The sequence below is a fragment of the Telmatherina bonti genome, assembly GCF_933228915.1.
Source record: "Telmatherina bonti genome assembly, chromosome: 1".
NCBI classification, from domain to species: domain Eukaryota; kingdom Metazoa; phylum Chordata; class Actinopteri; order Atheriniformes; family Telmatherinidae; genus Telmatherina; species Telmatherina bonti.
The window spans coordinates 3,051,279-3,076,004 of NC_136619.1; the positions used below are offsets into that span (position 1 = coordinate 3,051,279).

Genomic DNA, 24,726 nt, shown 5'->3' on the forward strand with positions numbered 1-24,726 from the left:
CCGCTGGAGGGAAGCTTTTTAGTTCGCTGTTGATCTCGGTGTGAGTAATTGTGGAGCTTTTTTTAAATATATTTATTTCTTTACAGCAGACGAGAGCTGATGGTAGCGGTCGGGTCCACCAGGTGGTGACATCTCCTTTTGTGTGTTGTCTTCTGCACCTTGCGGTTGGTGTGGCACTGCGTGCTTGTGCGTGATGGTGAGTTGTTTGTGAGCGGGGTGATTTTAGTTTGAGATGTCCCCTTGGTTTTAACCCCCCTTTCTCCACAGCCTCGCCTGCAAGTTTTTATTTGGTGCTCCATTTTAGTTTTTAAGTTTTTAATTGTTAAATAAAACTTCTTAAACTTGGAACAAGTCTCCGATATTTTTAGTAGACAAACTTCTGTTACATAATTCCTTGGGTGAAATTCCCAAGGTGGCGTTGTCGCAAATGACGAGAGCCGATATACCTCGCTCCTCTTGCCACATTCTGGCGTTGTCGGCAGGATTTACTGTTAAGTGGAGACTTGTTCCTTTTTATTTTATTTTTGTGTGTATATTGGTTGGTTGTATTTTTCTCAACGGCAAAGCAGCAGCTGTGTTTCTGACTTGTGTTTCTGTGATTTAGGTTGTACCAACCTGATATCACATGACATTCCTTTGGAGGACAATGTCCCAGTAAGACAACGCTAGCGGCGCATACCACCTTCTGATTATCATCTTGTTAAAGAGCATATCAACCAGCTGTTGCAATCGCAGGTGATAAGGGAGCGCACTAGCCCATATGCTTCTCCCATTGTGTTAGTGAAGAAAAAAGATGGCACACTGCGAATGTGTGTTGAACATCGACAGCTCAACAGCAAAACTAGGAATTCCCTCTGCCTCATATTGAGGAATCCTTGGATGCACTGACAGGTGCACGGTGGTTTTCAACAATGGATTTAGCCAGTGTGCACAACCAAGTCCCAGTGGCTGAGGGTGATAGGCCCAAGACTGCCTTTTGTACACCCTTTGGCCTGTTTGAATGGAACCGAATGCCTTTTGGGCTTTGTAATGCCCCCAGTACATTCCAAAGATTAATGCAACGCATCTTTGGTGATCAACAAGGTCAAACGCTCCTCCTCTACCTTGACGATATTGTGGTCTTTTCTTCCACAATAGAACAACATTTGGAGATATTGGAGGTTGTGCTAGGGCGGCTACAGCAGGAGGGCTTGAAGGCAAAACTCTCAAAGTGTTCCTTTTTCCAGCCAGAGGTACACTATCTGGGCCATGTTATCTCGACTGAAGGCGTTCCACTGACCCAACTAAGATTGAGGCAGTGACTAACTGGCAGCCTCCTTCAAACGTGTCAGAGCTGCGTTCCTTTTTGGGGTTCGCCAGGGTTTTGCCAAGCTGGTTGCTCCACTGCATCATTGGTTGCAGAACTGGGTGGTAAGAAGTCTAAAAAGGGGAACGGATCCAAGTTGGGCAGAGGCTTGGTCTGAGGAATGTCGGCTGAGCTCTGAAGCACTAAAAGCAAAGCTGACTACTGCCCCTGTGCTGGCTTATGCCAATTTTTCCTTGCCCTTCATCTTGGAAGTAGATGCTAGTATTGGTGGGTTGGGGGCAGTCCTCTCTCAAGAGCAAGAGGGCAAGGTGAGGCCCATTGCTTATGCAAGCAGAAGGTTAAGACTCCCTGAGCGGAACATGCAAAATTACAGCTCCATGAAGTTGGAGTTTATGGCCCTTAAGTGGGCCATGACTGAAAAATTCAGGGAGTACTTGTTGGGTCAGAAATGCATTGTCTATACAGACAATAACCCATTGAGCCACCTTTCTTCAGCCAAGCTGGGTGCCAAAGAGCAACACTGGGCTGCCGAACTTGCAGATTTTGATTTTGAAATCAAATACCGGTCAGGGCGAAACAACAGAATTGCTGATGCTTTATCACGTCAGCATCCCCCTGATCAGCAGGTGTTGGAAGCTTGGGTTCCTGGTGTGCCGCTGCCTAAACCACTGCTGGAAATTTTGCATGTGGAGCATGCTAATGCAACGCAATCTGCTGTTACGGTGTTGCCTCAGCATACCTTGACTGATATCCATGCTCTTCAGCAAGCTGACCCCATTATGCAGGAGGTGTCAGTTTTCTGGGAACGAAGGCAACATCCCGGTTATGAGGAGCGACAACGGCTCTCTCAACCTGCCTTGGTACTCCTTCGTCAATGGGATTGCCTGGTTGAGGAAAAGGGAGTGCTTTACCGCCAGGTTTTTCGTCCAGACGGTGCAGAACCAGTGTTGCAGTTATTTCTACCTGCTGTTTTGGTCAAAGAGGTATTGACTGGAGTGCACCAAGAGCATGGCCATGGTGGAAAGAACTTTGTCGCTCTTGCGGTCAAGATGTTATTGGCCAGGTATGTCCGCAGATGTGACACAGTGGTGTCAAGCCGGTGAGCGGTGTCAGTTTGCCAAAGACACTCGAACAACCACCCATAGTTTTATGGGTCACCTTTTGGCCTCACGGCCAAATGAGATTTTGGCTATTGATTTCACTGTGTTGGAACCCACTCACAATGGGTTGGAAAATGTGCTGGTGATGACAGATGTTTTTACCAAGTACACTGTTGCTGTTCCCACTCGTGATCAGCGAGCTTCTACAGTAGCCCAGGTGTTGGTGACAGAGTGATATTATAAGTTAGGTGTTCCTGCATGCATACATTCAGACCCAGTCTGTAATTTTGAGAGCTCTCTGATCCAGCAGCTTTGCAGTTTGTATGAGTTAGAGAAGTCTCGCACAACTCCATACCATCCAGCGGGCAATGGCCAGTGTAAGCGCTTTAATAGAACACTGCACAATCTGCTGCGAACACTGCCTGTTAGTCAGAAACGGGACTGGAACTGCTGTTTACCCCAGGTGTTGTATTGCTACAACACCACACCCCATCAGTCAACTGGGATGTCACCATTCTTTCTCCTGTTTGGTCAGGAGCCAAGACTACCAGTTGACTTTCTGCTGGGTAGAGTGCAAGAGCCTGTTGCTGGGAGTGTTAGTGATTGGATTCATGAGCATCAAGCTCATCTGAAGCTGGCATTTGATGGGGCCAGAGAGTAGCTACAGGTGGCTGCTGACCACAGAAAGAGAAATCATGATCAACACGTCAGAGAGGCACCACTGGCTGAGGGGCAATTGGTGCTGGTACGTGACTTTAGTGCAAGAGGGCGTCATAAGACACAAGATATGTGGAACCCTCTAGTCCATAAAGTCCTCAAAGCCCACCACAGCCTGGCACAGTGTATACTGTTGCACCTGTAGCCAATCCACTAAAAGCCAGGCATGTACATCATTCACTGTTGAAGCCTGCTATTGGAGTGGATCCTCCTGGGTTGGTGACTGACCCACCAGGAAGAGACTCTCCTTCACAATCAGAGTTGTCATATGATGATGATTCGTGCTTTCCTCTGGGAGTTTTGGTGGCCTCGCCTGTTCGGTCAGAGGCCCCAACAGTAATAGCTCCACAGACTCAATCTGTTCCCTTGCCTGGTAATCTGGTTCCCACTGGGCCAAATGGGTCTACCACGGCCCCACCTGTGGGCAATTTTTTGGAGGCTCCCCTAGTTGAAGGTGCAGGGATGCACAGTAGGGTGGTTCGTAGGACTACACGAGCCACTGCTGGCCAGCACCCCAATGTCCATCTCCCAAGGCCTGTGGAAAGGGTGGCACAGCAGGCTGCTGCACCCCCTGACACTGTGTCAAGCTCAGTCTCGGCTTTCTTTCGGCCTGGGTAAGGGACTAGATTTACTGTCTGGTTCATTGTTGGGCCAACGATGCAAAAAGGGGGGGTAGAGAGAACCTCTCCAGGTGTTGGCACTTGGTGATCAGTCTGATTTGCACCTTGCTGACTGGTATAAAGGTAGTGCTGCACACAGCAGCGTCATTCTGAAAATACCTGAGTGCACATTTCTGCTGGCTGACCTTCCTGCAAATAAATCCCTTTGTGGGTCTCCTTCACCCCTGCTGATTAGTTCATTACTGGTCTTTTCATTCATTCATTCATTCATTCATTTTCCAAACCGCTTATTCCAATTTAGGGTAGCGGGGAAGCTGGAGCCTATCCCAGCCGGCTTTGGGCGACAGGCAGGATACACCCTGGACAGCTCGCCAGTCCATCGCAGGGTACTGGTCTTTTCACCGTGGGAAAAAGCATCAAGCTTTTTGCACCGCTCTCCGGGTGACTGGGAAGATGTCTGATCGGGACTGAAGGCCTGGCTGATAATAGCCTAACAAGCAAGTTCCTGGGCTGTGGCTCGTGAAGTGGGCCGCTGGAACGTGGCTGCTGCTTTGCCTCTGTCTTTTTATACTTTGGACGGAATCAAGAGGAATCCGCAGGCTGACTCCTGCGTGGAGGAATTTGACTGGTCTGCACTGTCCAGTTGTGAGGACGATTCCCTCCCTAGCTTTACCTTTTGTGGGGAAGCTGACTCTGTTAATGTGTTGTGTTGTCCCTTTTATTTTAGAACATTTTAATCGTTTTTTTAACTCACCACTGAGGGAAGCTTTTTAGTTCGCTGTTGATCTCAGTGTGAGTAATTGTGGAGCTTTTTTAAATATATTTTTTTCTTTACAGCAGACGTGGCGTTGTCGCAAACGACGAGAGCCGATATACCTTGCTCCTCTTGCCACACGTATATGGTCGCCAACTGGTGCAGATGGCTCAGACTGGAACTTTCCTAAACAGATTGTCATTCCAGCCCAGTGCATGCAAAAGGTTTAGTCATTGGCACATGAAAGTCAGTGGTCTGGTAATTTAAGCATTTCAGAAACATACAACCTTTTGCTAAGACGTTTCTTTTGGCCTGGCATGAAACCTTATCTTGTATATCCAAATTCTACCATAGTTTTCATGTCTGCCAAGTTGTCAGTAAAACTAACCAGATTATACCCTCTGCTCCGTTGTATCCGATTCCTTCAATTCAACGGCCCTTTGACCGTGTCATAGTTTACTGTGTTGGTCCTCGTACTATAACAAAAAGTGGAGATCAGTTCCTACTCACAATTATGTGCAAACGGGACAAAGAGTGTATTCCACTTGTCATGGTATTGGGCTGCATTATACACTGTGTGCTGACTCTTGGGTGTTCCTCCTTAATGCCGGTACTGTGATCAACTACGCCTGATTGTTGCCAGTATTGGGATGGATGGGTACGAGGTAAGTCAGGTCTATTTAGCACTCTGTGTGGGGATATTTTTGCCACTGTCTAAGTGTCATGTAATGTCACAAAGAAGTGTGATGGTCCTTTAAATACCAGCTAAAAAAAGAGGGGATGAGTTCTCTATTAAAAAAAATAAAATAAATAAAACTGGTTGGTTTAAACCTCCCTGTCCCAAAATGAACAGAAGTAGTGGTGGACTGTCCGAGCATCAGGAGAACATGGTCATTTATTTCTATGCTACATTAGCCAATATAAATACCATATATGGCCATTAAAAATGTTTCTTCAGTGGATGAAAAGTTAATAATTACACACAGAAATAATTATAGCCTTAGGGCAGCATGTACTTTTTTACAATTTATGCATTTACTACATTAAAATGTTTAGAACTTTATGTGTTTTTTTTAAGTTTTTTAAGGAATCTGTGTTCGGTGATCATTCAATAAATTATTTCATCAGTAAGGGCGGTTCACGCCCCCGCGTCGTCCATTAATTTCTGATAATGGACACCTTGGAGGGCATTATCCCGCTTATACCATGGTTACTTACAAAGGAAATAACATGAGATCAATCACTAATGTTGTTTTTACTGTTAAAATGTTTTTAACAAGAAAAGCGCTGAGTGGACTATGTAATGTCTCTTGTTGTGGCGTTGCCAAGGCAACCATTGCCAGCGCCTGCAGCTCGTTCGGCAGCTTAGCAACAAATCCCCGATGATGATGAAATATGATGGTGTTGCGGGATGTGTGTTACTGTGTGGTCCACGGAGCTCAGTGTGTGAACGGGAGTGAGTGTGTGCGCACGACACGCCGTCAGGTAATCGAGCCTGAAAGATAAGAGTGTTGAACGGAAGTGCCGCCCCCTCCCTTTAACGGATTCCAATGAGAATGTGACTTTCTGCCTGAAAATGAATATTTCTTCACAATATGAAGGAGATCGGGAGGGACATGCAATGGTTGGTTTCTATAACAGCATCAGAAAAATTTGGCTGTGGAAAAATCTAAATGCGAACAGCATGGTCCTTTTTAATCCTTGAAGATCGCTGTAAAATTGGCGTAACCGCTGGAGCATTCATGCAGAGAAACACGGATGGTCCGCTGTCTGCTGTCTGTGCAGCCTCCCGGCCGACCTCCGGATCCAGGTCTGCCCCCGTCGTCCCGGCCGACCTCTGGATCCAGGCCAGGCGGTCACCTGCCACCTTGGCCTCCTAGACTCTATTTTCTCCTGGTCCCTCCTCCCACTTGTCTCTGGACTCCGGTGGCCGGCCCTTGAAGGTCATTATGTGTGTTTTGTAATCTTAGTTTTGGTTTCCTGTTTTAGTTTGTAGTTTTCCTTGTTTAGTTCTCTCATGTCTGGCTTCCTGTTCGTTAGTCCACCTGGTCTCGTTTAGGTTTTGTTTAGTTCCTGTGGATTTATATGCCTTTCTGTTCCTCGTGGCTGGTTCATTCTGTTAGCTTCCTGTCAAGTCTTTTGGATTAAACGTTTAGATTCAGCATTACTACCTCCAGTCCTGCATTTGGGTCCAGACCTCCATTATCATTATGACAATATTCTTCTAATGTCCCACATTTGCCTGGTTGTGTTTCTCTGACAGCGTTCATGTGTTTGTGTTTGTATGGTGATGGGAACCAGAACTTGGCAGGACTCCTCCAGTATAAGAGGGTTTGGACTCGGTTTAAGGGTATGGTTCTGCTTAGACATTTCTCAGTGAAGGTTAGGGGAAGAAAGATTTGTGTAACTTACATATTCAGAACATTGTGTAGATTTTTTTTTTTAATGATATCTGAATTATGATTGTTCAAATATTAGACAACAGGTGTGTGTGTGTGTGTGTGTGTTGTGTAAAATTGTCTCCACCTTTTCTAGCCGAAGCCCATCAATCAAACAGCTGTGTTGGGTCTTTGCCTGCAGGTCATAGCCACATCCTGCTCCCGGTTTACCTCCCAACTGGAAGTATTTGCTGAGGATTTTGGAAAGAAAGGTCTCACAGGAACATCAGGCCACAGCTGTGATGATAGATCAGCCAACACGGCACTTCAGTACTCTTGTTGTTTAAATGTGTCCTTAGTGCCTTTGGGCAAGGCCGTACCAGACTGCAAACATCTCCATGCCAGATCTTTCATAACTTACTGGGTGGAGGGATTGTATTAATGTACTCCTGCTAAACAAGGATGTTGACATAATTCAGCATTAATCTAGCCGAATGCGTCAGTCAGGGTACATTTACTTGACCTTCAGTAAAAAGAACGAGAGTGAAGGAGTGGCCGCCCTCCACCCCCCTACTGGCAGACACAACCAGCTGAGGTTCATCTAGAAAATCTCTTCAGAAGGAAAATTCCTGAGCCGGGTTTGGTGAATTGTTTCAGTCACAATAAATCCAGTAAAGTAAAAGTAAAAATGCATTTGTTGGATAAGCAGCAGGGCGTGTGGGCCAGATCTTCTCCAGCTACCAGCTGGTTGTGCCGCTGGCTGTCATGTCTGTCCGTTTGTGATTCAGAAAAACATCACCTGTCAATCACCGATCACGTAAAAACACAGTGACATGAACGAATCAGAGCAGCGAAGCTGCTGAAAACAGCGTTTCTCCCCAAATGTCTGTTCCCAACATTTCAACAATGTGCGACAGATTACAGTGTGTGTGTAAAAGAGGGATTTTTTATCCACTTCTTGGCTCAAGTTGTGATAAAAAAATTAAAAAAAAAAAAACAGGAAAAAAAAATGTTAATTCTGTATTTCTGTCATGTTGGGTTTAAACCAAAGTTCCTTTTACAGGGAAAATGTAAAAATAAAAAAGAAAGAGAAACAAACTGGTTCAACCTTCCTCTTGTGGTAGGCTCGGTACCGACCCATTTTACTTTTTAAATGCATGAAAGAATCTCCTAAATTTTGTTTATTGCAGCAAAGCTTTTAGACTTTGTCAGGAATCTTGATTTCAACTAAATTAAACAAATTTTCTTTGCCCACAACATTATAAAACGCTCTGGTTGAAATGATGTCTTTGTGGTGTTAGGGTCGGTTTTGCCATTGAAGGCCACCTCCTCTCCCATCATGAGAGCGTCAGGCGATGCTCATATGTCCAGTAGTCTGGCCCCCTGAATGTAAAAGCAATAGGTGTCGGACAGAAAGACACATGTAATGTATATGTACGGTAATGTGTTGTTTGTGTAAGAACAACAACACAAAGTGCAACTTTTTGCCACTCATCACATGTAAGTTGCTTTGGATGAAAGCGTCTGCCAAATGACTGTAGAAGAGAATAAACTCATAGACACACACACACACACACACACACACACACACACACACACACACACACACACACACACACACACACACAGCATTTCCTGCACACAGAGACTTTCACTCTAATTCATCTCTATTTTGTTTTGGTTCAGTTTGTTTGAACTTCCATCCATTTTCTGAACCATAACACCGTAGATGTTTCTTTAGTTATTGTTAAAATGAAGAAATAAACTTTAAAGATGTGTTCATACCCACATCAAATACATTAAACCCAACATTTTCACAGATAACAAGGAAACAACAAGGAAACCAAGAGATGACAAAAAAAAAAAGTTTTTAAAAAAAATGTATTTTAAAGCTGATTTAAGAAATTGGTCAAAAACGGCCCGTCACCATGGTAACAGGAAGCCGACACAGCAGGAAGGTGGAAGTTTCTACTGATGAGGAGCAAAGTGAAAACATAACAGAGTTATTAAATATGAAGCACGGCTTATATATCCTGGACTGAGTCAAGTCGGCTTATTTACGCAGGTTCTCCACATCAGCCAAGCTCAGCCGTCCTCCTCCTTAGAGAAACACACTTCATGTTTACACCTGAACACTGGAGCATTGTGTTCCCTGTCCAAAGCAGCAGCTGTGTCCTCAATGAAAATCCAGCATCCGTGCACTCAAACCACAGGAGGCAACAGGTTTGCTGGTCCGCCCTGGACAACATGACTCAGGATGTACAATTACTGGGTTTATACATCTGTAGATTCTCCCACTGGAACCATTTCTTCTTCCACCACATCATCTTCGAGTTGGTCCACCCCGTCCACCATGTCATCCATCACCATGTCAGCCATCACCACATCCACCATGTCATCCATCACCATGTCAGCCATCACCACGTCCACCATGTCATCCATCACCATGTCATCCATCACCATGTCATCCATCACCATGTCAGCCATCACCATGTCATCCATCACCATGTCAGCCATCACCATGTCATCCATCACCATGTCATCCATCACCATGTCAGCCATCACCATGTCAGCCATCACCATGTCAGCCATCACCATGTCATCCATCACCATGTCAGCCATCACCATGTCAGCCATCACCACGTCCACCGTGTCATCCATCACCATGTCAGCCATCACCATGTCATCCATCACCATGTCAGCCATCACCATGTCAGCCATCACCACGTCCACCATGTCATCCATCACCATGTCATCCATCACCATGTCATCCATCACCATGTCAGCCATCACCATGTCAGCCATCACCACGTCCACCATGTCAGCCATCACCATGTCATCCATCACCATGTCAGCCATCACCATGTCAGCCATCACCACGTCCACCATGTCAGCCATCACCATGTCAGCCATCACCCCGTCCACCATGTCATCCATCACCATGTCATCCATCACCATGTCAGCCATCACCATGTCATCCATCACCATGTCATCCATCACCATGTCAGCCATCACCATGTCAGCCATCACCATGTCATCCATCACCATGTCAGCCATCACCATGTCAGCCATCACCATGTCATCCATCACCATGTCAGCCATCACCATGTCAGCCATCACCATGTCATCCATCACCATGTCAGCCATCACCATGTCAGCCATCACCATGTCATCCATCACCATGTCAGCCATCACCATGTCAGCCATCACCCTGTCAGCCATCACCATGTCATCCATCACCATGTCATCCATCACCATGTCATCCATCACCCTGTCAGCCATCACCACGTCCACCATGTCATCCATCACCATGTCATCCATCACCATGTCATCCATCACCATGTCAGCCATCACCATGTCAGCCATCACCACGTCCACCATGTCATCCATCACCATGTCATCCATCACCATGTCAGCCATCACCCTGTCATCCATCACCATGTCATCCATCACCATGTCATCCATCACCATGTCATCCATCACCATGTCAGCCATCACCATGTCATCCATCACCATGTCATCCATCACCATGTCATCCATCACCCTGTCAGCCATCACCACGTCCACCATGTCATCCATCACCATGTCATCCATCACCATGTCATCCATCACCATGTCAGCCATCACCATGTCAGCCATCACCACGTCCACCATGTCATCCATCACCATGTCAGCCATCACCATGTCATCCATCACCATGTCAGCCATCACCATGTCAGCCATCACCACGTCCACCATGTCATCCATCACCATGTCAGCCATCACCATGTCAGCCATCACCATGTCAGCCATCACCATGTTAGCCATCACCACGTCCACCATGTCATCCATCACCATGTCAGCCATCACCCCGTCCACCATGTCATCCATCACCATGTCATCCATCACCATGTCAGCCATCACCATGTCAGCCATCACCCCGTCCACCATGTCATCCATCACCATGTCATCCATCACCATGTCAGCCATCACCATGTCAGCCATCACCACGTCCACCATGTCAGCCATCACCATGTCATCCATCACCATGTCAGCCATCACCATGTCAGCCATCACCATGTCAGCCATCACCACGTCCACCATGTCAGCCATCACCCCGTCCACCATGTCATCCATCACCATGTCATCCATCACCATGTCAGCCATCACCATGTCAGCCATCACCATGTCAGCCATCACCATGTCAGCCATCACCATGTCATCCATCACCATGTCAGCCATCACCATGTCAGCCATCACCATGTCATCCATCACCATGTCAGCCATCACCATGTCAGCCATCACCCTGTCAGCCATCACCACGTCCACCATGTCATCCATCACCATGTCATCCATCACCATGTCAGCCATCACCATGTCAGCCATCACCACGTCCACCATGTCATCCATCACCATGTCATCCATCACCATGTCATCCATCACCATGTCAGCCATCACCATGTCATCCATCACCATGTCAGCCATCACCACGTCCACCATGTCATCCATCACCATGTCAGCCATCACCATGTCAGCCATCACCACGTCCACCATGTCATCCATCACCATGTCAGCCATCACCATGTCAGCCATCACCACGTCCACCATGTCATCCATCACCATGTCAGCCATCATCACGTCCACCATGTCAGCCATCACCACGTCCACCATGTCATCCATCACCATGTCAGCCATCACCATGTCAGCCATCACCACGTCCACCATGTCATCCATCACCATGTCAGCCATCATCACGTCCACCATGTCAGCCATCACCACGTCCACCATGTCATCCATCACTATGTCATCCATCACCATGTCAGCCATCACCACGTCCACCATGTCATCCATCACCATGTCAGCCATCACCACGTCCACCATGTCATCCATCACCATGTCAGCCATCACCACGTCCACCATGTCATCCATCACCATGTCATCCATCACCATGTCAGCCATCACCCCGTCCACCATGTCATCCATCACCACGTCCACCATGTCAGCCATCACCACGTCCACCATGTCATCCATCACCATGTCAGCCATCACCATGTCAGCCATCACCCCGTCCACCATGTCAGCCATCACCATGTCAGCCATCACCACGTCCACCATGTCATCCATCACCATGTCAGCCATCACCATGTCAGCCATCACCACGTCCACCATGTCAGCCATCACCATGTCATCCATCACCACGTCCGCCATCTCATCCATCACCATGTCAGCCATCACCACATCCACCATGTCATCCATCACCATGTCAGCCATCACCCCGTCCACCATGTCAGCCATCACCATGTCAGTCATCACCACGTCCACCATGTCATCCATCACCATGTCAGCCATCACCACGTCCACCATGTCAGCCATCACCATGTCAGCCATCACCACGTCCACCATGTCATCCATCACCATGTCAGCCATCACCATGTCAGCCATCACCACGTCCACCATGTCATCCATCACCATGTCAGTCATCACCACGTCCACCATGTCATCCATCACCATGTCAGCCATCACCACGTCCACCATGTCAGCCATCACCACGTCCACCATGTCATCCATCACCATGTCAGCCATCACCACGTCCACCATGTCATCCATCACCATGTCAGCCGTCACCACGTCAGCCATCACCATGTCATCCATCACCATGTCAGCCATCATCATGTCAGCCATCACCATGTCAGCCGTCACCACGTCAGCCGTCACCACGTCAGCCATCACCATGTCATCCATCACCATGTCATCCATCACCATGTCAGCCATCACCATGTCAGCCATCACCATGTCAGCCGTCACCACGTCAGCCGTCACCACGTCAGCCATCACCATGTCATCCATCACCACGTCATCCATCACCACGTCATGCATCACCACGTCCACCATGTCATCCATCACCATGTCAGCCATCACCATGTCATCCATCACCACGTCATCCATCACCATGTCATCCATCACCACATCATCCATCACCATGTCATCCATCACCACGTCATCCATCACCACGTCATCCATCACCACGTCAGCCATCACCACGTCCGCCATGTCATCCATCACCACGTCAGCCATCACCACGTCATCCATCACCACGTCCGCCATGTCATCCATCACCATGTCATCCATCACCATGTCATCCATCACCACATCATCCATCACCACGTCATCCATCACCACGTCATGCATCACCACGTCCACCATGTCATCCATCACCATGTCAGCCATCACCATGTCATCCATCACCACGTCATCCATCACCATGTCATCCATCACCACATCATCCATCACCACGTCATCCATCACCACGTCATCCATCACCACGTCATCCATCACCACGTCAGCCATCACCACGTCCGCCATGTCATCCATCACCACGTCAGCCATCACCACGTCATCCATCACCACGTCCGCCATGTCATCCATCACCATGTCATCCATCACCACGTCATCCATCACCACGTCATCCATCACCACATCATCCATCACCACATCATCCATCACCACGTCATCCATCACCACATCATCCATCACCACATCATCCATCACCACGTCAGCCATCATCACGTCCACCGCGTCTGGCTGTTTGGTTTAATGATTCCCTCCACTGCAAGCAGATATAAAACCTTTGTATCATTTGAATATGCGGCTCTCTAAATGAATTCCCACCTCGATGTAGTTTGTGAACATATACAGACCTCCTAAATACTGCCTTACCAATTTTCTGATGACTTTTCTGAACGGTTGTCTGCGATCTGTGTTGACTACGACTGTGTAGTTATTGTTGGTGATTTTAACATTAATGCTGATGTAGCAGGACACACCTGCATTCGACTGCTGCCCCTCAGTGCACCTGGTGTGCCAGCCAATCGGCAGAAGGCGCAGCACTTAAAATACCAGCTGGATGTACATTCTGGGCTTGCATGCTGGTAGCCAGGAGTACATCTTCTCCAGGTTCTGTGGCTTCTCCTTCAAAGGTTGGCAGGTAGGTTGTGGCTAGAGCTATTGGTTGTTTGTTCGGCATTGTCCATCAGGTTGTTTACTCTGGTTGACCCTTGAGACCCGTGGGTTTTGCTGCAGGCTGTGTGCTCTATATCCAGGCCAGAAGACGGCTGTAAGCTGCGATCTCTCACGCCGTGTGAACGTCAGCAGATAATCCCACTCTGTGAGGTCCCTGGGTGCTACGCGCTAGCATGACAACGTAGGGTGTATACCACTTACTGCAGAGGATGACAGGTTGTGATCGGCTGGCCTAGAACACTATGTTTCAGAATGCACGACGGAGCTACGGCGCTGGATCCGCCCTGCAGCCCGCCACCACTGCTGCTTTGCTTTTGGGGGACACATCCTACCTGTGTGTCTTTCTGTGACGGGACCGACAGGAGCACACGCTGGACACTCGGATAACTGTCACCTGACACACTGGACTGTGGTGCTCTATTACTCTGGTCACCGACAGAGGTAACGGCTGTATTGTTTTCAAGTGTGTGTGTGTGTGTGTGTGTGTGTGTGTGTGTGTGTGCTGAGACCAAGATGTGTTTTGGAATTCTTTAGGGTTGTTTTGGGTTATTAAATTGTAGAACTTAGTTTCTGTTTGTTCGTTTTCTATGTGTTGAGCCTAGGGTGGTGGATGTGTGTCCCTGGTGGTGATGTCCCTTTTGTGCGTCGTGTTTTTGGATTTAATGTGTGGGTTTAACGTCACGTGTGGTGTGTCTAGGACCTTCCTATCTGGCACTCCCTCCTCCCCTACCAGTAGGTCTCAGGCCCAGGTAAACTTTTGTTCCGTCCTGGCATACATTTTTAGTAGAATAAAAATATTTACTTGTGTGAATTCATTCATTCATTTGTGGTGAGGACGGCTTCCCCTTCCCACACCAATCTGCACCAACCAGGTGTAAGCCATGGAGGCTAATCAAGGGGCCTTATAGATGGGCAGGTGTGCATTCTCCTCAGTCTGTCTCCTGGTTCTATCCTGCTGCAGCTTAGCAGCAAGGTGGTTGGTTCTACCCATTGACAAGTTGTAAGTAAAATCTGTTCGTGACTGCTTGGCAGTTTTGTCTCTGAGTTACTCACCATGATTCCCTGTAGCGTGGGAGTCTGCCAGCTGTAGCTGCCGGGTGCCGAACCAACCAATCCTCCCAGCATCCGTTGGCCGTAAATCTGTTTGTGGGGTAGGCTGCACTTGCCTTCCAGGTAGGATATCTATATGTCCACAGGGTTTTGCTCATTACACTGATTAAATAACCTTCTCTTTAGGCGTACTGGGAGGTGTGCACCACAACGTGCTGTTGCTCCAGGTCCCTTGGAGACACTGCTGTCTTGTCTGGCTCACAACAAGCATCGGAGCGGACCTGCTTCACCCTGAGGAGAGACTTGTCCTAGCGGCTGTGGTTTCTGACGACGTCTAACCATCTCTGGCCTCCCATATCTGGGTGTTTTTGTGCACGGCTTGGACTTTTCAGTACGGAGGCAACCTGCCTTCAACATTTTGTATGGTTTAAGTTTCCGTATATTTGATTTTTAGTTGTGGTTATTTTGATTTACTGTTTTGTATGTTTGAGTTGGCAGGTTTCTCTCTCCTGCAGGCCCACTCCTGTGCTCATCTCCAGGCTGTGGACTCACAGGGTTTTATAGATTTTGTTTTAGACTTTTAACCATTTGTTTTTTGTTTTTTTTTTAATATTGTGAAACCCACAGTCACTGTCCAGGGCTTTATTGAACTTGTGGCCATGTAGGTTGATTGCTGGGGGGGGGGGGGGGTCACCCCTGGCTGGCGTTGTCCGACTCAGTCCTCCCCTCTCCACACTCCACACACACATTTTCCTGACCGCTTAATCCAATTCAGGGTGATTGGGAAGCTGGAGCCTATCCCAGCAGTCTCTGGGCAAAAGGCAGGGTACACCCTGGACAGCTCGCCAGTCCATCACAGGGCCTTGTATGAATTTAAAATTGTTTTTGGACCTACTGCCTGCCTCCTGCATATGAACCTGGGTGTCTTGGGCTTCAGTCGATGAGCTTCTGGATCATTTCAATGGTAAAATGACATTATTGCTGCTGATGCTCCGACGAAGGTGAAAGCGATCACTGCTCCAAAGGCAGCTCCATGGAGAACTTGCACGCTGGTCAGAGCTGAAAAGCTGGATGTAGGAGGTGGAAAACAAGGCTGCAGCTTCACTATGAGATTCATAAAGAGAGGATTTATAATCTGGCGGTCAGAAATGCAAGACACTCTTTTCTGACATTATTGCTAAAAACGGCAATAACCCTCGAGCCTTGTTATGTAGACCTTCAGCACAGCAACATTTCAGTCCTGGTTCTACTGGCTCTGTGCTGCATTTGACACAGTCGACCATAACGTCTTACCAGACCGGCTGAAAACTGGGTCGGACTCGATGCTGCTGCATCTAAGTAGTTTGAGTCTTTAAAGAACAGGGACTACTTTGTGTCTAAAGGTAACTGTAATTCTGTGCGTTCTAAAATAGCCTGTGGCGTTCCCCAGGGCTCCATATGGGGCCTATAGTTCAATCCAAACCCTGATCAAATGCATGGAACAGATTTAAGACAAAGTTCCATGAATTCCTTCTGTTAAATGAAGACAAAACTGAAATAATCGTCTTCAGATCCAAAAGTCAGCAAGCGACTTGAGACGGCTACAGTAAAAACCCAACATGGAGGCAGCGTTCAGGTTTCCTGCTCCTCACAAACTGCCAAAAAGCTTCAGGTCTGCTGAAACTCTCAGCTGCTTTAAATCAAGATTAAATCTTTTAATTCCTCACTTTCATTTTGTTTAAATATTCCACTTGTTTGCTTGTTTTTAAGGTTTCCTGCATCTTCCTGTAACTCCCCAGTGAAGCACTTTGGGTGGTCTTGCACATGAACTGTGCTGTACAAATAAACTGCCTTGCTGAAAAGGACTTTGGTGGCGTGCCAAAGAATGAAGATTTTTAAAAAGCAGATAAAACGAAGCACCGTTCACTTCTTCCCAGGCAGGCGTCAGTCTACGGGTTCATTTTTATTCCATCCAGAGTGTAAAACCAGCAGCCCGCCTCAGCAGGTACCAGGCTGTGACCAGCACCGACCGGCCTTCAGACTCAAAACAAATATAGCTGTATTTTATTTTCCTGTTTGTCCTTGAGGTTCACTAGAAGTAAAACATGTATAAATACTTTATTCTACTCTGCAGTATCAGATGATTAGAGGACACATTAAGGTTCAGTGAAGTGGCAAATGCACAAATATACGTCAGCAGCATCACGAATATACCAGAAAACGTGGTAAAAACTTTGTTCAAAAAGCTTCAAATCACTGCCAAAAACATTAAAACTGCATCAAACTCAACATTTTTGCTTTTAGTTTATCTGGAAATAGTTACATGGAAAATAAAACTTATTGTAACTGAATATTTTTCCATAGAAACAGTGAAGTTCCGTATGAAACTGGCATTTTAGGGCTAAGATGTTTTCTCCTAAGAACTGAAGATGATTGACAGGTTTGGATGTTCAGGTCCAGCAGCACCAAGAATTACATTTAGCAGGAAGAACTCTGGACCGGTCCAGACCAGACCGCTGACTGTGATGCAAGCCTGTTTGCTGAGTAAACAAACGCTAATCTTTGACTCCACCTGGACGGAGACGTTATAAAAGGACTTGTCGTCCAGGTGAGTCTCCTCATCGTCAGCCAGCCCATCGCACCAACATGGGTGCCGAAGGACTCCGCCTGCCGTCATGGCTCGTGTTCCTGATGCTGCTGGATGGCTCTCGGACTCAGACCGGTAAAACTTCACAAATCATTTCATTGGACTTCTGACTTCAGCTCCTGCTGTGGTTTAAACTGGAAACCATTTAAACTGAAAGATAAAACTGCAAACAGTCTAAACTGAAGATGATGAAGATGTCGGTTCAGTTTGATCTGTCTTCACTGCTGCCTGAAGGAAGCAAAGGGAATTTTAATCATAGGAAACATTCAAATAGTTCAGTGTGTGAAATAAAAACATCCAAAATACATATTTCTATGTTTACAGCAGTCTATTAAAGTCAGTTTGCCTGATTTTTTAAAAATGAAAACTATAATAAATAATTCTGCCTTTTCCCAGTCGTCCATATTTTCCTTAAAGAACTTGTTGAACCATCAGATGAGAGAAGATCTGGTGTGTTTGCTTCCAGAGACTTTCAGACCAATGACATGAACGCAGCTAGTTTTTTAACCCTGAAACGTTGAGACGTTTTTTGTTGAACCGTCAGACTCGTGTTGTGAAGGAGAGGATAAGCGGACTCCAGTCACTGGTTTCCATCAAGTGTCATAAATATAAAAACATGGAAAGTGTGGAAACATGTAAAAGCAGTGAATGAGTTTTTCTGTCCTCTGCAGTGACCATCGTCCCTCCTCTCAACACACTCAGCCTGAACTCAGGTAATCATTCGCTTGTTTTCTACTTTGCTTATATGAACTGAAACAAATGTCTTTTTTTGTGTGTTGTCATAAAATTCTTCTTTCCTTTTCAGCCAATGTGTCTCACATTGGCCGAGTGTGCACGACCTGGGGGAACTATCACTTCAAGACCTTCGATGGAGAATTCTTCCAGCTGCCGTCCACCTGCAACCACATCCTGCTGTCAGACTGTAAGAGCAGCTACGAAAGCTTCGTCATCCAGATGAGGCGAAGCGTCGTCAGCAACATCCCGAACATCAGCAGCATCGTCATGAGGCTGGAAGGTTCTGTGGTGGAGATCTCCCACAGCGGGGTGCTTGTGGACGGAGCCATGTGAGTTCAGCTGGGAAAATACACGGCTTACATTTATAAAACTTTAAAAGAAGTCGCTTTCATTTTCTGATTTAATCACATTATTCATGTGGGTTAGTTTAGTTACCAGAGCAGCAACTAGAAATGTAGTTATTACTTAACAGCAAGTGTGAAAGCGATGAAATGTGATGACTGAAGTATAATGCAGAAAAGCTGAAGATGTCATTGAAGTTATTGTGAAATGATGAAAACTAAGATGAATGTGTGAAGGATCAGTGGGAGGCATGATGTTGTCAGAGCTTTAGCGTACACACCACATGCCCATATTGTGTTTGAACCACTGTGCAGCAGCTTTCAGTTGCTAATCAGATGGATTTCATCCCGTACCAAAGGCTGAATAACTCAGCAGATGTGGTATAAAAGCAGGCGAGCTGCAGGGCTGACAGGTAGGCAGATTGCTCCGACACACAAATGATCATTTAAATGTGTAGACATGGCTGCCTAACAAAACCATGACTAGAAGGCACGATTAAAAACACGCAAAGCTTAATGATTCAGTATCAGTCCCACTGGTTGTCATGACAACCAGAAGCGTGTGTTGATGTGAACATTGTTTAAGCCCCTGTCGCAGCATCATCCCTCTGGTGAGAACGTTAACCAACGTTGAGAGCGAGGCATCAGTTGACTAATCCTCTGAACGTACGTAGACCATCGGCGTCGTGCAGGAACGTAAAAAAGCAGCGGAGATGATTTTATATGAAAGACTGGACTGCACGTGCATGAACTGAAGTCGTCGAGATGATGTGAGAGGAAAAGGCAGAGGAGGACTGGACCGAGGACCTCCACCGTACAGCGCAGGATGCGTTCTGCAGCTTCCTGCCTGGCCAGGAGGAGGCGCTGTTAAGTCATATTGAGTCATGAAATCACCAGATGCCTTCAGTTTCACATCGATTGTTTCTACGGGACATTATCAGATGAAAGTTTATAATAAAATAATTATAAAAGTGAAAGTTTGGATTTCTGGCCCCAGGGGTTGGATTTTAACTAGCACAAAATGTTAAATATCTCTCTGGAACAGTTGCTGTTATGAAAGAAGTCCACATCCCAGCATTCCTTCCAGAGTCAAGTAACTGCAGCGTAACCACAGCGCTGCCATGATTATGTGACATGACTGTAACCTGCTGCTAGTTTTTTATTTCATCTTTATTAGTTATGTTGTGTTGTGTTTAAGTTACATACAAAAGAGCCACAGATTGCCTCATGCCTGCCTCCATATGATATGCAGCATCACTACTTATGCTTCTCGTCTGGTTAATATTTTACTGCTACATCAAGTAAAATGGAACACCGGACACCATGACTGCCCCGCTGGTCGGCTGTAAAAGCACGCAGTGGATCTATTTCTGCTCTTACACTGCCATCTAGTGGTGAGCACTTTTTGGTGTGATGACATTTGATTTTTCCCAGGTATCCGGGTCAAATTTTCAATTCAGTCCTGTGATTGGACAAAGTGTGAATTCAGCTCAGGAATTGGTCCTTTTTGTGCCCAATGAGCTGCAAACTGCTTCACCTGTTCATACCAGTAATTAGTGTTTAGTAAAAGGCAGTAATTGTGCTTCTATTAAGTCAGGTTGCTCTTTGTTACAACTTTACCAGTGACTGGACCGTACATGGATAACGCGCTCCCGACTGTATCAGTACGTCGGGCCTTGCGGGCCCATTAATACTGAAAGCTTTCATTGTGTACCTCTGTGAAAGTGTCTCACATGTGCAGATGCGCCAATTTTTCCTCTTAGATTTATTGTGGTACTTCATGTTTTATTGAAGCTGCTTCCAATCACACTGTGTCCAGTTGCTCCCAGCAGAGTGCGGCAACCAGCTGTCTGGTGTTACAACTAGCAAAGTATGCATGCTGAACAGGTCTCCTGGTAGTTGGTCTTGTGGTTACAACTGTGGCAGAGTGGTACGAACAACAAGATGATAAAATGAGAAAAAGTTAATACTTTTATTTGAAAAATTATACCAGACAACACCACCTGCGGCACAGGGCCCCAGGAAATAGATGCAGAGTAGCTCCTGTGGAATAAGGAGAGACATGTGAGGTAGTTAAAATTATTTATTCAATACTAAATTTAAGGGATAAAATTGGTTAAGGCTGCACGGTGGCGCAGTGGTTAGCACTGTGGCCTCACAGCAAGAAGGTCGCTGGTTCGATCCTTGGCTGGTTTGGTCAGTGGCCTTTCTGTGTGGAGTTTGCATGTTCTCCCCGTGTATGCGTGGGTTCTCTCCGGGTACTCCGGCTTCCTCCCACCATCCAAAGACATGTATGTTAGGTTAATTGGTCACTCTAAATTGCCCGTAGGAGTGAGTGTGAGCGTGAGTGTGAGTGTGGTTGTTCGTCTCTCTGTGTGGCCCTGCGATGGACTGGCGAGCTGTCCAGGGTGTACCCTGCCTGTCGCCCAAAGCCAGCTGGGATAGGCTCCAGCTTCCCCGCGACCCTGAATTGGAATAAGCGGTTCGGAAAATGAATGAATGAATGAAAAATTGGTTAAGTATAAAACAACTTCTACAGTGGTGGAGTTGATAAGATTATAATGTGCTTTCTGCACACCAAAAGAGTCATATTATAATGAAGTTCAATAAGCTGCACCAATGCTCAATGAGCAGTTCATAAAATTAAGAGTTCTCCCTCAAATCACCAGCAGATCAACCTGAAGCTATCACAACATCACCCATCCATCTTCTTCACCATCTAACGCATCAAATCATTCACTTATTCCAATCGTGGGGAAGTGGAGTATATCCATAATACATGAGGGGACGGTTGGAGGTCGGAGACGGTTGGAGGTCGGGGATGGTCGGGGACGGTTGGAGGTCGGAGACGGTTGGAGGTCGGGGATGGTCGGGGACGGTTGGAGGTCGGAGACGGTTGGAGACGGCTGGAGGTGGTTGGAGGTCAGGGACGGTTGGAGGTCGGGGATGGTCGGGGACGGTTGGGGACGGTCGGAGACGGTTGGGGACGGTTGGGGACGGCTGGAGACGGCTGGAGACGGTTGGAGGTCGGGGACGGTTGGGGACGGTTGGAGACGGTTGGAGGTCGGAGACGGTTGGAGACGGCTGGAGGTGGTTGGAGGTCAGGGACGGTTGGAGGTCGGGGATGGTCGGAGACGGTTGGGGACGGTTGGAGACGGCTGGAGGTGGTTGGAGGTCAGGGACGGTCGGGGATGGTTGGAGGTCGGAGACGGTTGGGGACGGTTGGAGACGGCTGGAGACGGTTGGAGGTCGGGGACGGTTGGGGACGGTTGGAGACGGTTGGAGGTCGGAGACGGTTGGAGACGGCTGGAGGTGGTTGGAGGTCAGGGACGGTCGGGGATGGTCGGGGACGGTTGGAGGTCGGAGACGGTTGGGGACGGTTGGAGACGGCTGGAGGTGGTTGGAGGTCGGGGATGGTCGGGGACGGTTGGAGGTCGGAGACGGTTGGGGACGGTTGGAGACGGCTGGAGGTGGTTGGAGGTTGGAGACGGCTGGAGGTGGTTGGAGGTCAGGGACGGTCGGGGATGGTTGGAGGTCAGGGACGGTCGGGGATGGTTGGAGGTCGGGGATGGTTGGAGGTCGGGGACGGTCGGAGACGGTCGGAGACGGCTGGAGGCGGTTGGAGGTCGGAGACGGTCGGGGACGGTTGGAGGTCGGAGACGGTCGGGGACGGCTGGAGGTGGTTGGAGGTCGGGGACGGTCAGAGACGGTTGGAGGTCGGAGACGGTCGGGGACGGTTGGAGGCCGGGGACAACAGCGCTGGTCGCAGCTGAACGGGACACGTCACCATTTAGTAGCATGTTATGTAGCGTCTCCACTATCTGCAGACATCTGCAGCTGTACAACAGGTTTCCTCCTGGGCATGGAGGCACCTCCACCTGCCTCCATCTGCCCGATGGCCGCTACACCACGTCTGGCTGTGGAGAACATCGTTCTGTTCCTCTGCTCTGGGTTGGGAAAAGGATCAAATTTCACACCGTTTCTTCGGTTTTATTCTTCCACATTGGTATTGCAGATTCTGTAAGGGTCAGAGTTGGCGTGGAGGGAGAGGTATTCTGCTGCCAAGCCGGATTTTAATAAATCTCAAGTGTTTGCTATAATATTCATACGGTAGTTTTATAAATGGTACCCTGGTGATTTGGGTAAGGTGTTGCTCGAAGCACAGGTTTTTGTCCACTATGACACCAAAGTTGCAATGTGAAGGGATGAAGGCTTGGAGGAATTCTAGGAAGACAGATGTTCTCTGTGATTTTGGTGATCATGGTGTGCGGTGAGTCTCTATAGTTAAATAAAACTTTCAGTTCATGTAAAAAAAACAGCGTTGATCTGATCTGATCATCACAATAAATCCTTCCATGTGCATAGACAAAAACTGATTCATTGTGTGGGAGGAAGTTTTAGTTTCCACAGAAGCCGATCAGTTTTCTCCCCCTCCATGCCTGGTGCACAAAAACAATCTCGAACGCATCAAATCTTTTCTTATTTTCTTAATGCTCAAAATCAGGTAATCTGGAGTAAAATCACTAGTCACTAGTAAAAGATTATTATTCCCTGAACTGAAGGCTGGGAGGTGTGTGAGATATACATTTCCTTCCTTCCGTCCCTCAGCTCATGTTCAGAAGAAAACCTGGTGTCTCATGGTCCTTCTTGTCTGTTTCAGAGCGTCTCTGCCTCTCGTCACGTTCGGCGTGACCATCAAGAAGACGCCTTCCAGCATCTTTGTTGAATCCAAACTAGGAATCAAAGTTATCTGGAACCTGGACGACTCACTGCATGTATGAAGAACAAACACACACACACACGCACACCAGCGGGTTTCTTGATGTGTTTGAGTGGTAATGTTTGGGTTTCTGGTTGTGTTTGGGTGGTAATGTTTGGGTTTCTGGTTGTGTTTGGGTGGTAACGTTTGGGTTTCTGGTTGTGTTTGGGTGGTAACGTTTGGGTTTCTGGTTGTGTTTGGGTGGTAATGTTTGGGTTTCTGGTCGTGTTTGGGTGGTAATGTTTGGGTTTCTGGTTGTGTTTGGGTGGTAATGTTTGGGTTTCTGGTTGTGTTTGGGTGGTAATGTTTGGGTTTCTGGTCATGTTTGGGTGGTAACGTTTGGGTTTCTGGTTGTGTTTGGGTGGTAATGTTTGGGTTTCTGGTCGTGTTTGGGTGGTTACGTTTGGGTTTCTGGTTGTGTTTGGGTGGTAATGTTTGGGTTTCTGGTCGTGTTTGGGTGGTAATGTTTGGGTTTCTGGTTGTGTTTGGGTGGTAACGTTTGGGTTTCTGGTTGTGTTTGGGTGGTAATGTTTGGGTTTCTGGTCGTGTTTGGGTGGTAACGTTTGGGTTTCTGGTCGTGTTTGGGTGGTAATGTTTGGGTTTCTGGTCGTGTTTGGGTGGTAATGTTTGGGTTTCTGGTTGTGTTTGGGTGGTAATGTTTGGGTTTCTGGTCGTGTTTGGGTGGTAACGTTTGGGTTTCTGGTCGTGTTTGGGTGGTAATGTTTGGGTTTCTGGTTGTGTTTGGGTGGTAATGTTTGGGTTTCTGGTCGTGTTTGGGTGGTAACGTTTGGGTTTCTGGTCGTGTTTGGGTGGTAATGTTTGGGTTTCTGGTCGTGTTTGGGTGGTAATGTTTGGGTTTCTGGTCGTGTTTGGGTGGTTACGTTTGGGTTTCTGGTTGTGTTTGGGTGGTAATGTTTGGGTTTCTGGTCGTGTTTGGGTGGTAATGTTTGGGTTTCTGGTTGTGTTTGGGTGGTTACGTTTGGGTTTCCGGTTGTGTTTGGGTGGTAATGTTTGGATTTCTTGTTGTGTTTGGGTGGTTACGTTTGGGTTTCCGGTTGTGTTTGGGTGGTAATGTTTGGGTTTCTGGTCGTGTTTGGGTGGTAATGTTTGGGTTTCTGGTCGTGTTTGGGTGGTAATGTTTGGGTTTCTGGTCGTGTTTGGGTGGTTACGTTTGGGTTTCTGGTTGTGTTTGGGTGGTAATGTTTGGATTTCTTGTTGTGTTTGGGTGGTTACGTTTGGGTTTCCGGTTGTGTTTGGGTGGTAATGTTTGGGTTTCTGGTTGTGTTTGGGTGGTAATGTTTGGGTTTCTGGTCGTGTTTGGGTGGTAATGTTTGGGTTTCT

General features: G+C 47.3%; 1 protein-coding gene across 1 annotated transcript in view; it reads left to right on the forward strand.

Annotated features, from left to right (window-relative positions):
* snrpa1 (small nuclear ribonucleoprotein polypeptide A') overlaps positions 1-18,618 on the forward strand; it is a gene marked incomplete at its 3' end in the record, with an annotated part of 35,523 nt that extends 16,905 nt beyond the window's left edge. The window contains exons 9-10 of the mRNA XM_079243251.1: positions 18,222-18,263; positions 18,356-18,618. Coding sequence (XP_079099377.1) covers positions 18,222-18,263; positions 18,356-18,618 — 305 coding nt within the window. The remainder of the gene's footprint in view (positions 1-18,221; positions 18,264-18,355) is intronic.
* Between the last annotated feature and the right edge of the window lie 6,108 nt (positions 18,619-24,726).